Source organism: Pan paniscus, chromosome 7, assembly GCF_029289425.2.
Source record: "Pan paniscus chromosome 7, NHGRI_mPanPan1-v2.0_pri, whole genome shotgun sequence".
Classification (NCBI taxonomy): Eukaryota; Metazoa; Chordata; class Mammalia; order Primates; family Hominidae; genus Pan; species Pan paniscus.
The window spans coordinates 60,791,377-60,804,832 of NC_073256.2; the positions used below are offsets into that span (position 1 = coordinate 60,791,377).

Here is a 13,456-nt window from a genome sequence, read left to right on the forward strand (position 1 = left end):
GTGGGACAGTGCAGCATTCTCGGGTAGCATACGTTCTGGGATACCCTGTTTAGTGTGGCAATTAACAGGACTGAGGGCCCAGTGGATATTTGGTCCATCTGCAAGAGCGGGAAAAAGCAAGAATCGAGGCTGGTACCTTACTATTTCTTGAAGAATGTGGGCAGTGCGTTATAGGATCAGTTCAGATAAGTTCCCAATTCTGATTGCAGATAGCTGTAGCCGGATACGTATTTTGTCGTCATCAAACATGAATTACTAGAAATGCGGTGTAATTTTAACCGTAATGAAAGACAGCGGATGAAGTCCATACTGTGAAATATATGTGGTTCAAGGAATCACATTTTTTCTTTTGGTTGGTCTGAAGCTGATCCTGTGGGATCCTGATCCTGATCCTTGTTCCTTGTTCATGAGATCCTGTCCTTGTTCATCTCACCAGGGGCCTTATCCTATTCATTCTTTCCACATCCACCTGCTTCTACTCCTTAGCCTATATTTATTTATTTATTTATTTACTTTTATTTGAGACGGGGTCTCGCTGTGGCATGATCATGGCTCATTGCAGCTTCAACCTTCCAGCCTCAAGTGATCTTCCCATCTCAGCCTCCTGAGTGGCTGGGACTACTACAGGCGCACGCCACCACACCCAGCTAATTTTTTTTTCTTTCTTTTTTTTTCTTTTTTTTTTTTTTGTAGAGACCGGGTTTTGCTATGTTGCCCAGGCTGGTCTCCAACTCCTAAGCTCAAATGGTCCACACACCTTGGTCTCCCAGAGTGCTGGGATTCCAGGCATCAGCCTCGGTGCCAGCTCTCCTTAGCCTATAAATATGTGCAAGTCCCTCAGCTCTTAAAAGCAAAACCAAAACAATCTTAACTTCCCTCTAGCTAGCACCTTCCCTCTTTTCTCACTTTATGGTGAATCTTCTTGAAAAATCTTCATTCCTTGCCTGGACTTCTTAATACCTAATCATTTACTCAAGAAGTCCCAGTCCTTGCCTGGACCTACCAGTGCTCTGAAAATCCGCTCACCTACGTCTCATCTTATTGGACTCTCTGTGGCATTCACCCCTGGCTCATGCTGTGAATATCTCTTGACTTCTGTAATGGCACTCTTTCTGGTCTTTCATCTCTTCTTCTGTCTTACCTTTTAATGTTGGTATAGGTTGAGCATCCCTAATCTGAAAATTTGAAATGCTCTAAAATCTGGATGATTGCCGACATGATGACACAAGTGGAAAATTCCACATCCGATCTCATGTAGTAGGTGGCAGTCAAAATGGTCAAAACTTTGTTTCATGCACAAAATTATTAAAACGACTATATAAGATTACCTTCAGGGTATGTGCGTAAGGTGTGTGAGAAATATGACTGAATTTTGTATTTAGACTTGTATCTCCCATATCCCTAAGATATCTTATTATGTATACGCAAATATTCCAAACCCTGAAAAAAATTCAAAATCTGAAACAATGCTGGTCCCAGGCATTTCAGATAAGGGATAGTTAACCTGTGGTTCCGGGGAGTCTGCCTGCCGTTAGCCCTCTTTTCTTACTTCTGTAGTTTCCCTGGCAATCTTGCCATTCTTGACTTTGAAATGCCACTTATGTCAGTGACTCCAAATCTGTGTATCACTGGACTTTTTCCCACATTTTTAGCCCTATACTGTCTTTATCCCAAGTCAGCTCCCTTCTTCCATTCCCACTCCACACAGTTCAGAGCTGATTGTGCTCCCTCCTTTCCTTACTTCTGTGACTTCCTCTGTAAAGTAAAATAATTGTATTATCATCCATACATTTGATGATTCAAAATTACAGAGATATTCAACTTTGTATTCTATTTGGATCACAGCAGGGCTCAGAAAGGAGGTGTTTAGTTTGAAGAAGCTCATCGGGATAAGTGAGAGGGCCAGCAGTCTAGACAAATAAAATGTGCCAAAGCATTGAGACATGAAGGGTATAACGTTTTCTGGAAGTCAGATGTTCAGTTTGCTTAACGGGTATGGTATGAGTGGGAAATAAGTCTGGAAAAGGAGGTGATTCCCTACCACTCCTGCATGCTCCTCCCTACCCCAGTAGACATTTCTGTTGATTGTGGCCAAAGTATTCTTTTGAAAATAGTTATCTGATCTTGTCATTCAAATAATTAAATAATGTTTTCTCTTTACCTTGATAAAACCCAAATACATCATAGCATACAAAAGGCCTTTCATCTGATTCTTCTTCCCTTTTAGGCTTTGCCTCACAGTGCCAATGACCTGGAACTACTTGCCTTTCCTGAAATGATCCCCTCCATAAACTGTGCTTGCCTGCTCCTTTACTTATAAATATGTCTTTTCAGATTCATCATCAGTCATGTGCTTAGAGAGAAGTTCAAATCCAAATATAAAGGGTTATTTGTGCTATAACAGAATGCAAATCCAAGGTTCCAAAGACTATCCAGTGTTTATGCTTTTGACTTAGCTGTACTGTCACTTCTCATCAGCATCAACTCTGAATTACATTTTGCATTGAAATTATAGACAGAATACCGTCAGCGAGCTCCCAGGGTGTATCCAATCTGTCACCAGATTAACAAACTGGATATGTGCGGAGGTGGGCAAGAATTACAGGTCACCGCTTTATGCTGAACTGCAGTGGGAACAATTTTTTTTTTTCTGTCCATAAGTTTATTGTCTTTATCTGAAAAATCCTCGTAGAAAATTGTTTGGTTTAGCTCTCAGCAGCCCCCTCCTGAGCCCTGGGGAAGCTTGCCTTCTTTTGAGCTATGCTATCTTTCTTCTGAGCAAGGGACATTTTGGGATGGTTCCACCTCTTTTTAACTTCTTTCTTGAGCTTCTTTTCATAGACTGGATTCTCTCCTATAGCAGCATGAGCTTTCATCTCCTTCATCATGTCTGAAGTTATGCTATTCTTTATGTATTGAGAGAACTGTTTCTTGTAAGCATCTTTATCTTCCATTAAGTAGTGCATGTAATCTGCAACATTCTGGCCTATGATGTGCTTCTGGTGTAATTCTGCATTGAATTCCTTGCTTTCAGAATCATAACCAGGGAATCATTTGGTACTTTGAGGGATAGACAAGCCTCCATCCAGGTCACCAAAAACTTTATTGCCAGTGGTAGTTCTGGCAAGGCCTGCATCCAAATAGCAGGTGAAAGCACCTGGCTGACCATCAATGCTTTCTACATTGTATTCATCGCCAGTCACCTCCACTTGGCCTTCATAGATCTTGTCCATGCCAAACCTATTGAGAAGCCTGTGGGCCAGCAGCAGGCCAGTACCATATGTTGCAGCATAATTTGTCAGGCCAACCTTCACACCATATTTTGGCAGTTCGTGTGCATATGCTGCGCAGACTATCATATCCCCCTCTATACGGGCATAAGCAATCTGACAATTGATATCTCTGTTTGTTATATGAACTATCATCCTGTATTTGGGTGTGTTGTATTTATTTTTATCCTGTATTACCAAGCGTTTCTGAGCATAGTAATCAGTTTTACCATCTTGTCATCTTTAAGTTTCATTTGGTATCTCTTAAAGTAGGCCTTATTCTTAACGACTTTAACAAAGTCCATCCTGTGGAACAGAGACCTGCAGGCCCAGCAGCACTAGGGGGTGGAAAGGCGGGAACAATTTTTAAAAACTGATGTAGGGGCCAGGCACAGTGGCTCACGTCTGTAATCCCAACACTTTGGGAGGCCAAGGCGGGTGGATGGCATGAACCCAGGAGTTCAAGACCAACCTGGGCAATATAGCAACACCCCATCTGCATTAAAAAAAAAAAAATTGATATAGGGACATAAGGGAATGCAGTTTGAAACTATGAATTTTAAAATAGCTATCCAAGGGCTGCATGTGGTGGCTCATGCCTGTAATCCTAGCACTTTGGGAGACCGAGGCAGGTGGATCATTTGAGGTCAGGAGTTGGAAACCAGCCTGGCCAACATGGTGAAGACCTGTCTCTACTAAAAATATAAAATTGGCTGGGCGCAGTGGCTAACGCCTGTAATCCCAGCACTTTGGGAGGCCAAGGCAGGCAGATCACGAGGTCAGGAGATCGAGACCATCCTGGCTAACATGGTGAAACCCCGTCTTTACTAAAAATGCAAAAAATTAGCCAGGCGTGGTGGCGGGTGCCTGTAGTCCCAGCTACTCAGGAGGCTGAGGCAGGAGAATGGCATGAACCCGGGAGGCGGAGCTTGCAGTGAGCCGAGATTGCGCCACTGCACTCCAGTCTGGGAGACAGAGCAAGACTGCGTCTCAAAAAAAAAAAAAAAAATATATATATATATATATACAAAATTAGCCAGGTGTGGTAGCATACACCTGTTATCCCAGCTACTCAGGAGGCTAAGGCAGGATAATTGCTTGAACCTGGGAGGCAGAGGCTACAGTGAGTCAAGATGGCGCCACTGCACTCCAGCCTGGGTGACTCCATCTCAAAAAAAAAGTAACATAGGTATCCATAAGCAGATCTGGTGTCTAATAATTCAAATGTGGCACATTTTTATGAGGAAGTTATGAACAATTTCTAAAAACTAGCTATTTTAAAAAAGGCCCAATGATGATTTCTACTTACTCCCAAAGAAGACAGCTGGTCTCCCCATCCCTTGAGTATTATGTATACAGTTTAAATCACTTTGTTACTCAGCACAAATCAAAACAAATCACTTTGTTACTCAGTACAAATCATACTCTTTGATGTATAGAGTTTAAATTCAGTTATTCTCAAATGTGGAGCTTTTCAAGATACTTTAAAAGTTAGACGTAGGCCAGGCGTGGTGGCTCACGCCTGTAACCCAGCACTTTTGGAGGCCAAGGTGGGCAGATCACAAGGTCAGGAGTTCGGGATGAGCCTGGCCAACATGGTGAAACCCTGTCTGTACTAAAAATACAAAAAAATTAGCCAGGTGTGGTGGCGCATGCCTGTAATCCCAGCTACTCAGGAGGCTGAGGTAGGAGGATTGCTTAAACCTGGGAAGCGGAGGTGACAGTGAGCTGAGATCACGCCACTGCACTCCAGACTGGGCGACAGACTGGGCAAGACTCCGTCTCAAAAAAAAAAAAAAAAAAAAAAAAAAAAAAAAAAAGTGGCCGGGAGTGGTGGTTCATGCCTGTAATCCTAGCTGGTTCACACCTGTAATCCTAGCCTCCTTTGGGAGGCTGAGGCGGGTGGATCACCTGAGGTCAGAGTTTGAGACCAGCCTGGCCAACATGGAGAAACCCTGTCTCTACTAAAAATACAAAAAATTAGCCAGGCATGGTGGCGGGTACCTATAATCCCAGCAACTTGGGAAGCTAAGGCAGGAGAATCGCTTGAACCCTGGAGGCGGAGGTTGTGGTGAGCCGAGATTGCGCCATTGCACTCCAGCCTGGGCAACAAGAGCAAAACTCCATCTCAAAAAAAAAAAAAAGTTAGGCATATATTAGGTGGTCTGTCAGCTCATCTGAGTTTTAAGTTCCATATGGAGGTAGAAAATTAGGCCAGGCGCAGTGGCTCACTCCTGTAATCCCCGCACTTTGGGAGGCCAAGGCAGGTGGATCACGAGGTCAGGAGATCGAGACCATCCTGGCCAACATGGTGAAACATCATCTCCACTAAAATACAAGAAGGCGCGCCTGTAGTCCCAGCTACTCGGGAGGCTGAGGCAAGGGAATCACTTGAACCCGGGAGGCGGAGGTTCCAGTGAGCTGAGATCGCGCTGCTGCACTCCAGCCTGGCAACAGAGGGAAACTGTCTCAAAAAAAACAAAAAAAAAGAAAATTAGTTATCTTGGTGAAAGCATAAGCATAGATATTTGCTTGTATATGTATTCCAGTTTAAGAAAAATTAAGGCCTTGATGGATTTCTAATTGGTTTTCCTTTTCTTCTTTCCTTATAGAAAAGCAGCATCTGTTATAGCAAAATACCCACACAAAATAAAGAGTGGAGCTGAAGCTAAGAAATTGGTAAGTTTAGTTAGCATGTTGATCGAAGAGTTCACACGTGTCCGAATTTGGTGGGTTCCCACCAAACCAAACTTGCCTGTCTGAAGCAGCCTTGACCCACACAGGCTGATTTCACTACTCCTGATTTCTTGGAATAACATTCATGCTGTTTCATACACACTTTTTCAAGCTCAAAATGTTTTCATTTGGGGGAAGATGGGTTAAAATTTTTAAAAATATATGTAATTACAGTTTTCTTTCTCTCTGTTACAATATATACATGTACTCACGTTGAATTTCAACTTGAGTGTTGGTTTTTAAGAAGAGTGACCAAGTGGCACTAGCATATCTGGTCCCACCTATTTTTCTCTGATCCCCAGGTGTAGGAACCTATGTGAGTTAGTGGGAGTGCGTGTTCCCCAGAGAGATCTTACTAATAAGCACATGATTAAGACCCTTTTGTTTTATGGCATTTAGCCCTGTTCTCTGTAATTTCCACGAAGCCTTGTGTACTGTGTCACAGTTTCTAGAGGGTCACATGCCTTGTTAATTTGTAATATAATACCCCTTATCTGAAATGCTTGGGAACAGATTATTTTGGATTTTGGATTTTTTTTTTGAATATTTGTATTTGGTTGAATATTCCTAACCCAAAAATCCGAAATCCAAAATGCTCCAATGAGCATTTCCTTTTGAGTGTCATGTCAGCACTCAAAATGCTTCAGATTTTGGACATTCTGGAATGTGGATTTTTGGATTAGTGATACTCAACCTGTAATATCACTGAGAATATCCTGAGATGGTCTATCTGTTGATAATCAGATTGTTGTCTCATCTAAATCTTACTAAATGATTCAAAGTTCCTTAAATTTAAGGACCATATCTTATTCATCTTTTGTGAAAGATGTCAAATTATCATGGCTTTTTTGTTTGTTGGTTTTGAGACAGAGTCTCACCCTGTTGCTCAGGCTGGAGTGCAGTGGCACGATCTTGGGTCACTGCAGCCTCTGCCTCCAGGGTTCAGGTGATTCTCCTGCCTCAGCCTCCCGAGTAGCTGGGACTACAGGCATGCGCCACCACGCCCAGCTGATTTTTGTATTTTTGGTAGAGACAGGGTTTCACTGTGTTGGCCAGGCTGGTCTCAAACTCCTGACTTCAGGTGATCCACTGCCTTGAGCCTCCCAAAGTGCTGGGATTATAGTCGTGAGCCACTGCACCCAGCCTGAGATGCCTTTTGAGTAGTCCAGGTCCTGATAGTTATCACCTCCTTTTGTTCTTTACCTATTAATGTTTCACAAACATCCTCTGGAATTTAAGAATTAATATTTGATTATCTTTAACCTTCTCAGGAGATGAGCCATAATTGCCCTTTTTTTTCTTTTTCTTTTTCTTTTTTTGAGACAGGATCTTGCTCTGTCACTCAGGCTGGAGTGCAGTGGTGGCATAATCACAGCTTACTGCTGCAGCCTTGACCCTCCCAGCCAAGCAATCCTCCCACCTCAGCCTCCTGAGTAGCTGGGACTACAGGCATGCACCATCACACTCAGATATATATTTTTTTTAATTTATTTCTTTTGTAGAGATTGGATCTCGTTATGTTGCCCAGGCTAGTCTTGAACTCTTGGGCTCAAGTGATCCTCCTGCCTCAGCCTCCCAAAGTGCTGGGATTACAAGTGCAAGCCACCATGCCTGGACCATAACTGCCGTTATATTTTTGCCCTTCAGAGTCATAACATTACCATAAATCTTGGACATCGTGTGATTTAGTGACAGATTGTCCACATTCAACATGTGCCACATCTTAACCTTGACTTCGCTACTCAGTACAAATCATGCTCTGATATATAGGCTTTAAATCCTTGTGGCATAGACAGTTCTCAGCATCAGTATATCCTCCTTAAATAGACTAGCCAAGTAAGTTATAAATACATTAGACTTTAATTCTGAGTTTCTGTCTTGGTGAACTGACCCATTGATAGTCTCAGGAACTACTCCTGCTTCCATTCACTTCCTCTTTTATCCCTACAGTACTTCCTTTTTTATGTTTATTGCAAATAGCCTGCTCATTTCTTAAAGAAAAACTGAAAAGCTCTGATACACTTCATCTCAAATCTGTGCTTATGGTATATTCCTAAAAAGAATACAAAGGTATCCAAAATTCCTTTTGCATAAGACTGGTTGTAAAAATCTCATCATTATTCCTTTTCACAATTATTGAAGAATCACAGAGTTGCTATCTAGCCCATTTCTAGAATTACTCCTCAGTAATTCCAGAAATTATTCTAGAATTACTCCTCAGTAATTCCAGAAATTATTCTAGAATTACTCCTCAGTAATTCCAGAAATTATTCTAGAATTACTCCTCAGTAATTCCAGAAATTATTCTAGAATTACTCCTCAGTAATTCCAGAAATTATTCTAGAATTACTCCTCAGTAATTCCAGAAATTATTCTAGAATTACTCCTCAGTAATTCCAGAAATTATTCTAGAATTACTCCTCAGTAATTCCAGAAATTATTCTAGAATTACTCCTCAGTAATTCCAGAAATTATTCTAGAATTACTCCTCAGTAATTCCAGAAATTATTCTAGAATTACTCCTCAGTAATTCCAGAAATTATTCTACAGTAATTCTAGAAATTATTCTAGAATTACTCCTCAGTAATTCTAGAAATTATTCTAGAATTACTCCTCAGTAATTCTAGAAATTATTCTAGAATTACTCCTCAGTAATTCTAGAAATTATTCTAGAATTACTCCTCAGTAATTCTAGAAATTATTCTAGAATTACTCCTCAGTAATTCTAGAAATTATTCTAGATTATCTAATCTATTCCTTCTTAGTAACGGAAGTAATAGATTCTTCTTAGATTATCTAATCTGTTACTTCTCAGTAATTCTAGAAATCTGAAATTTCCAGAATGAGTAGTTTGTCTTTTATTCCTTAATGTTTGGTATAGAAAGTAGCTTGGGTCTGAATTGCTTGAGGTCAGTATGTTATTGAGTAAAATTATTGTAGCACTATGTGTAAAGGGAAAAATAATTACCCTTTAAAAAAATATTGTGATACAGGAAATGAGCCTGAGCAGTTTCCTTTTTCTAATCTATTCTGCTTCCTAAATCTTTTGTTCATTTCTATCTGGTAATTGCTGTTTTCCAAGCTTGAATATGCTTTCAGTAATTTGGGGACATTTATTAAACATTAAATAAATCAAGAATATTGATGAGTGAACCTAGGCCTGAGAGGCAGTAGAGATAACTGGCACACCTGTTATTAAGCATGCTGAATGTTTAACTAAAAAGGACAGGACATTTTTCAATACACATAAAAAAAAGTTCAATTTTACTGATACCAAAGTTGCAAATTAAACAAGACACTATATAGTGCCCATCAAATACATGCAGTGTGGAGAAAGATGTGAAAAAAAGGACCCTCATTTACTGCCCATGAAAGTGTTGGTTGTTACAGCCTTTCTGAAGGCTGCTTTGTCAGAATGTATATATCCTTTGACCTAGCAATTCCACTTTGACGTATGTTTCCTAAGGAAGGTAATAGAGATACGTATCTACTAGGATTCATTAATTCATAATTTTTGATCACCTGTATGCCAGTCACTAGGGATAAAAAAATGAAAAGACGGGATCTCTGCTCTCCCAAAACTTAGATTCTAGAGAAGTGCTGCCCAATACAGCAACCACAAGCCACATTTGGCCATTGAGTTCTTGAAACGTGGATGTTGTGACTGAAGAAGGGAATTTTAAATTGTAATTAATCTAAACTTAAATTGTCATATGTGGCTAGTGTACCATGTTGGAATGTGCAGTTCCAGAGCAGCGCTTCTTAGAACAAGGTGTCTAGGCCAGCAGCATCAGCGTCCCCTGAGAACTTAGGCATATTCTTGGCCCTACTCCAGACATGGTGAATGAGAAACTCTAGGGTGGGACTTATATTCTGTGTTTTAAGAAGTGCCCCCATGTGATGCTGATGTATGCAGAAGCTTGACAACCTCTGTTCTAAAGGAAGTTTATGAATATTATTATACTGTCAAATAATTGGAAATTATACTGTCAAATAATTGGAAACAATCTACATGTTTACCTGTGGGGTATTTGCTAATTAAATTATTATGCATTTGTACAATGATATACTGTGTAGCCATAAAACAAAAGTTAATTTTAAATAAGATATAATTATTTTCTCAGAGTTTCCCTTTTGTCATTCATGTAAGCATTCTGTCTTCGGGAGAATTTATTTTCACTGGGGTTCAATTTTCTGTGTCCTTTATTTCAAACCTTATCACATGGTATTCATTTGTTTTTCATTTTCTGCTTTTTACTTTATCTTTTAGTGATTTGATAAGCATTATATTCATATGACTTTTATATTTCTAATTTTCCATGTAGCCTGGAGTAGGAACAAAAATTGCTGAAAAGATTGATGAGTTTTTAGCAACTGGAAAATTACGTAAACTGGAAAAGGTAAAATTTTAACTTGTTTACTTCATTAATTATAGTATCTGCCTTTATGGCCACTATGTAGCGTCATTGCAGGGTGACCAATGTCATTCACTGTAGTGAGACTCACAGGAAATGAGGTGAGTGAAGTTGATGGCTTTAACTTTTTGAATGTTATTTCCATAAAATGTTCACTTGTTTTATGTGGCATTTAAGAGACTATTAACACCCGTAATAGAGTTGGCTCATCGTTTTCAGTACTATTCAGTAAAGAGATTATAAACTTTGACTGAAAGATCGTTATCTTTTAGAATTTCTTTATTTCTTTATTTATGTTTTTGAGATGGAGTCTTGCTCTGTCGCCCAGGCTGGAGTGCAGTGGCGCGATCTCGGCTCACTGCAAGCTCCGCCTCCTGGGTTCATGCCATTCTCCTGCCTCAGCCTCCTGAGTAGCTGGGACTACAGGCGCCCGCCACCACACCCAGCTAATTTTTTGCATTTTTAGTAGAGACGGGGTTTCACCATGTTAGCCAGGATGGTCTCGATCTCCTGACCTCATGATCTGCCCGCCTCGGCCTCCCAAAGTGCTGGGATTACAGGCATGAGCTACCATACCCGGCCATCTTTTAGAATTTCTATGTTTACACTCTCCCAAGCATTTTTATGGTTTTATTTCACCCCATGATAGTAATTATATCACTTCTGATCTGTTAAGAATAGACCTTTTAAAAGTATTGGATAACTTAGAGATGAGACATCTTCAGTTACTCTGTTATTCACCTATTACTCCTTAGGTTACTTGTGAATAATTTTGTGTGGGTCACCCAGGCAAATGTAAATAGCTCTTCATGTCTTTTAGCAGACTGGTATGTTTCCAATAAGATCATTTAAGTCCTCAAAGCATTCCTAAATCATTGTTAGACTTTTTTTTTCTTAAAGATTCGGCAGGATGATACCAGTTCATCCATCAATTTCCTGACTCGAGTTAGTGGCATTGGGTAAGAACTATTTTTTAAGCAGACACAATCGTCAGTTAGTTTATTTTTCCTGTTAGCCAAAGTAAATTACATGCTGTTTCTCAAAACCTGTACTTCACCACCTCTGTACCTTAGCCATACAGTTCACCCTTCCATAGCTTATGATCTGAGGCTGATTCTTCAGATAGTGTCTCTACTGTAAGGTCCCCATCCAAGGCAGATGTTACCTCCTTCATGAAACCAGTTTGGTTACCCAGGCAGAAAGAACCTGTCCCTCCTCTGAACTCCACTACCATTTCCTCTGTGTGCATCTATTTCCTGCTCCAGCTTGGCCTCTTTTGTTTCTCTGAGCATGATATTTATCATAGCACCTCATGAATTTGGAACAAGCCCTCAAGCTTTTTTAAAATTATTTTTTGAGACAGGGTTGCTATGTTGCCCATGCTGGTCTTGAACTCCTGGGCTTAAGTGATTCTTCCTCCTCAGCATCCCGAGTAGCTTGGATTATAGGTGCACGCCCCCTTGCCCAGCTTCAAGCATTTTTAAATGAAGGGATTATTATCTTAAAATTTGAGCTGGTACCAAGGTGGGCTTTTTTGACACTGGCTGAAGTAAAGATTAACATTGAAATATTAAGGCTTTAGTGCTCTCATCTTTATGGCATGGGGCATTCCTTTAAATATAATGATTTGTTCTTTAAATGGCAGCATTTTCGGTGAAAGTTATTCTAAGACATATTAAATTCTTAAACCTAGTATGTTGAAAATGAAAATGACTGCTTGGGGACTCAAGGCCATTATAAAATTTTCATTGGAAGAATTACAAAAAATTTTTTTTTTTTAGAGATAGTGTCTTACTCTGCTATCTAGGCTAGAGTGCAGTGGTGCTATTATAGCTCACTGTAACCTTGAACTCTTGGGGTAAAGTGACTCTCCTGCCTTAGTACTCCTTTTGAGTAGCTGAGACTACAGGCTTGCGCAACCATGTGTGGCCAATTTTTGTATCTTTTGTAGAGAAGAGGTCTCCCTATGTTGCCTAGGCTGGTCTTGAACTCCTGGCCTCAAGCCTTCCTCCCACTTAAGCCTCCCAGAGTGCTAGGATTATAGGTGTGAACCACAAGGTGTTTTAGAGAGCATCTATTATCCTTTTTTTCTAGGCAAGAGAACTGAAAGTTGAATATAGAACATGAGTAACCATGGCAGAGCCAGATTTGAACCCATATCTTCTGACTCCGAGTTCAGTTCTGTTTCTTCTATGCTGCATTGCCTTCCTAACATCAGTATCAGTTTCTATATCACAATATAATGTGATGATATTTGCATAGCTTACTGAATGATACAGGTTTATTTGTCCCGAAACACTGTGGCCCCAGACTATTGTGCTTGTATGTTTATATGTGTGTGTATGCATTTCTTTCTGTTCCCCGCTCCTGCTTTATTATGCTGTAAACTGGTATGGTGAGAAGAGAGTCAGGAAATCTGGATAATGGTCTAGAGCTAGCACCAGCTAGATTTGTGACCTTAGCAAATCGCTTCATCTTTCTAGGTTTCAGTGTCCTTCCTTATGAAATAAGGGAGAAATTTGGTTAATCAGTAAGCTTCCTTCTGTCCCCATCCTATAAGAGCATCTTCAGTCATTTCTGACATTCTGATTTATTTATATGAATAAAGTGATATTTTAGAAACCTAAATCAGATTTTATCATTGCTTTGTGCAGTGTCCTCTAATAGCTTTCCATTGCACTCAGAATAAAATCCAAACCTATCACCATGGCTCTAAAAGCACAGTAGAGTGTAACACCTGCGTACTGTTCCATAGCACCTCATACCGTCACTTACATCACTCTATGCATCCTAGTTTTTCTCTTCTCTTGAACAGGCCAAGCTCATGCCAGCCTTAGGGCCCTTGCACTAATTGTTTCCTTTTCCCGAAACGTTTTTCTCTTTGATCCCCTAGATAGCTGGTTCTTTAGTCATTCAAACCTCAGCTTAGATACCATCTCAGAGACCTTCTACCACTCAGTCTAAAGTAGGACCCAGCCATTCTGTCATATCATTCTATTTTAATTTATCCACCTGATTTTTTCTTGTTTATGTAAC

At 40.2% G+C, this 13,456-nt stretch overlaps 2 protein-coding genes and 1 pseudogene across 6 annotated transcripts in view; 1 reads left to right on the forward strand and 2 right to left on the reverse strand.

The window, feature by feature from the left end:
- Positions 1-13,456, reverse strand: part of PLAT (plasminogen activator, tissue type) — a 507,407-nt gene that overhangs the window by 163,778 nt on the left and 330,173 nt on the right. The gene's annotated exons all lie outside the window — the stretch shown is intronic.
- The window catches only part of POLB (DNA polymerase beta), a 34,012-nt gene that overhangs the window by 920 nt on the left and 19,636 nt on the right, over positions 1-13,456 (forward strand). For all 5 annotated transcript variants that reach the window (XM_003823288.5, XM_055116514.2, XM_055116515.2 and 2 more), the window contains 3 exons: positions 5,882-5,948; positions 10,331-10,405; positions 11,321-11,379. In XM_003823288.5, coding sequence (XP_003823336.1) covers positions 5,882-5,948; positions 10,331-10,405; positions 11,321-11,379 — 201 coding nt within the window. The remainder of the gene's footprint in view (positions 1-5,881; positions 5,949-10,330; positions 10,406-11,320; positions 11,380-13,456) is intronic.
- On the reverse strand, positions 14-5,869 carry LOC117981387 (large ribosomal subunit protein uL18-like; annotated as a pseudogene).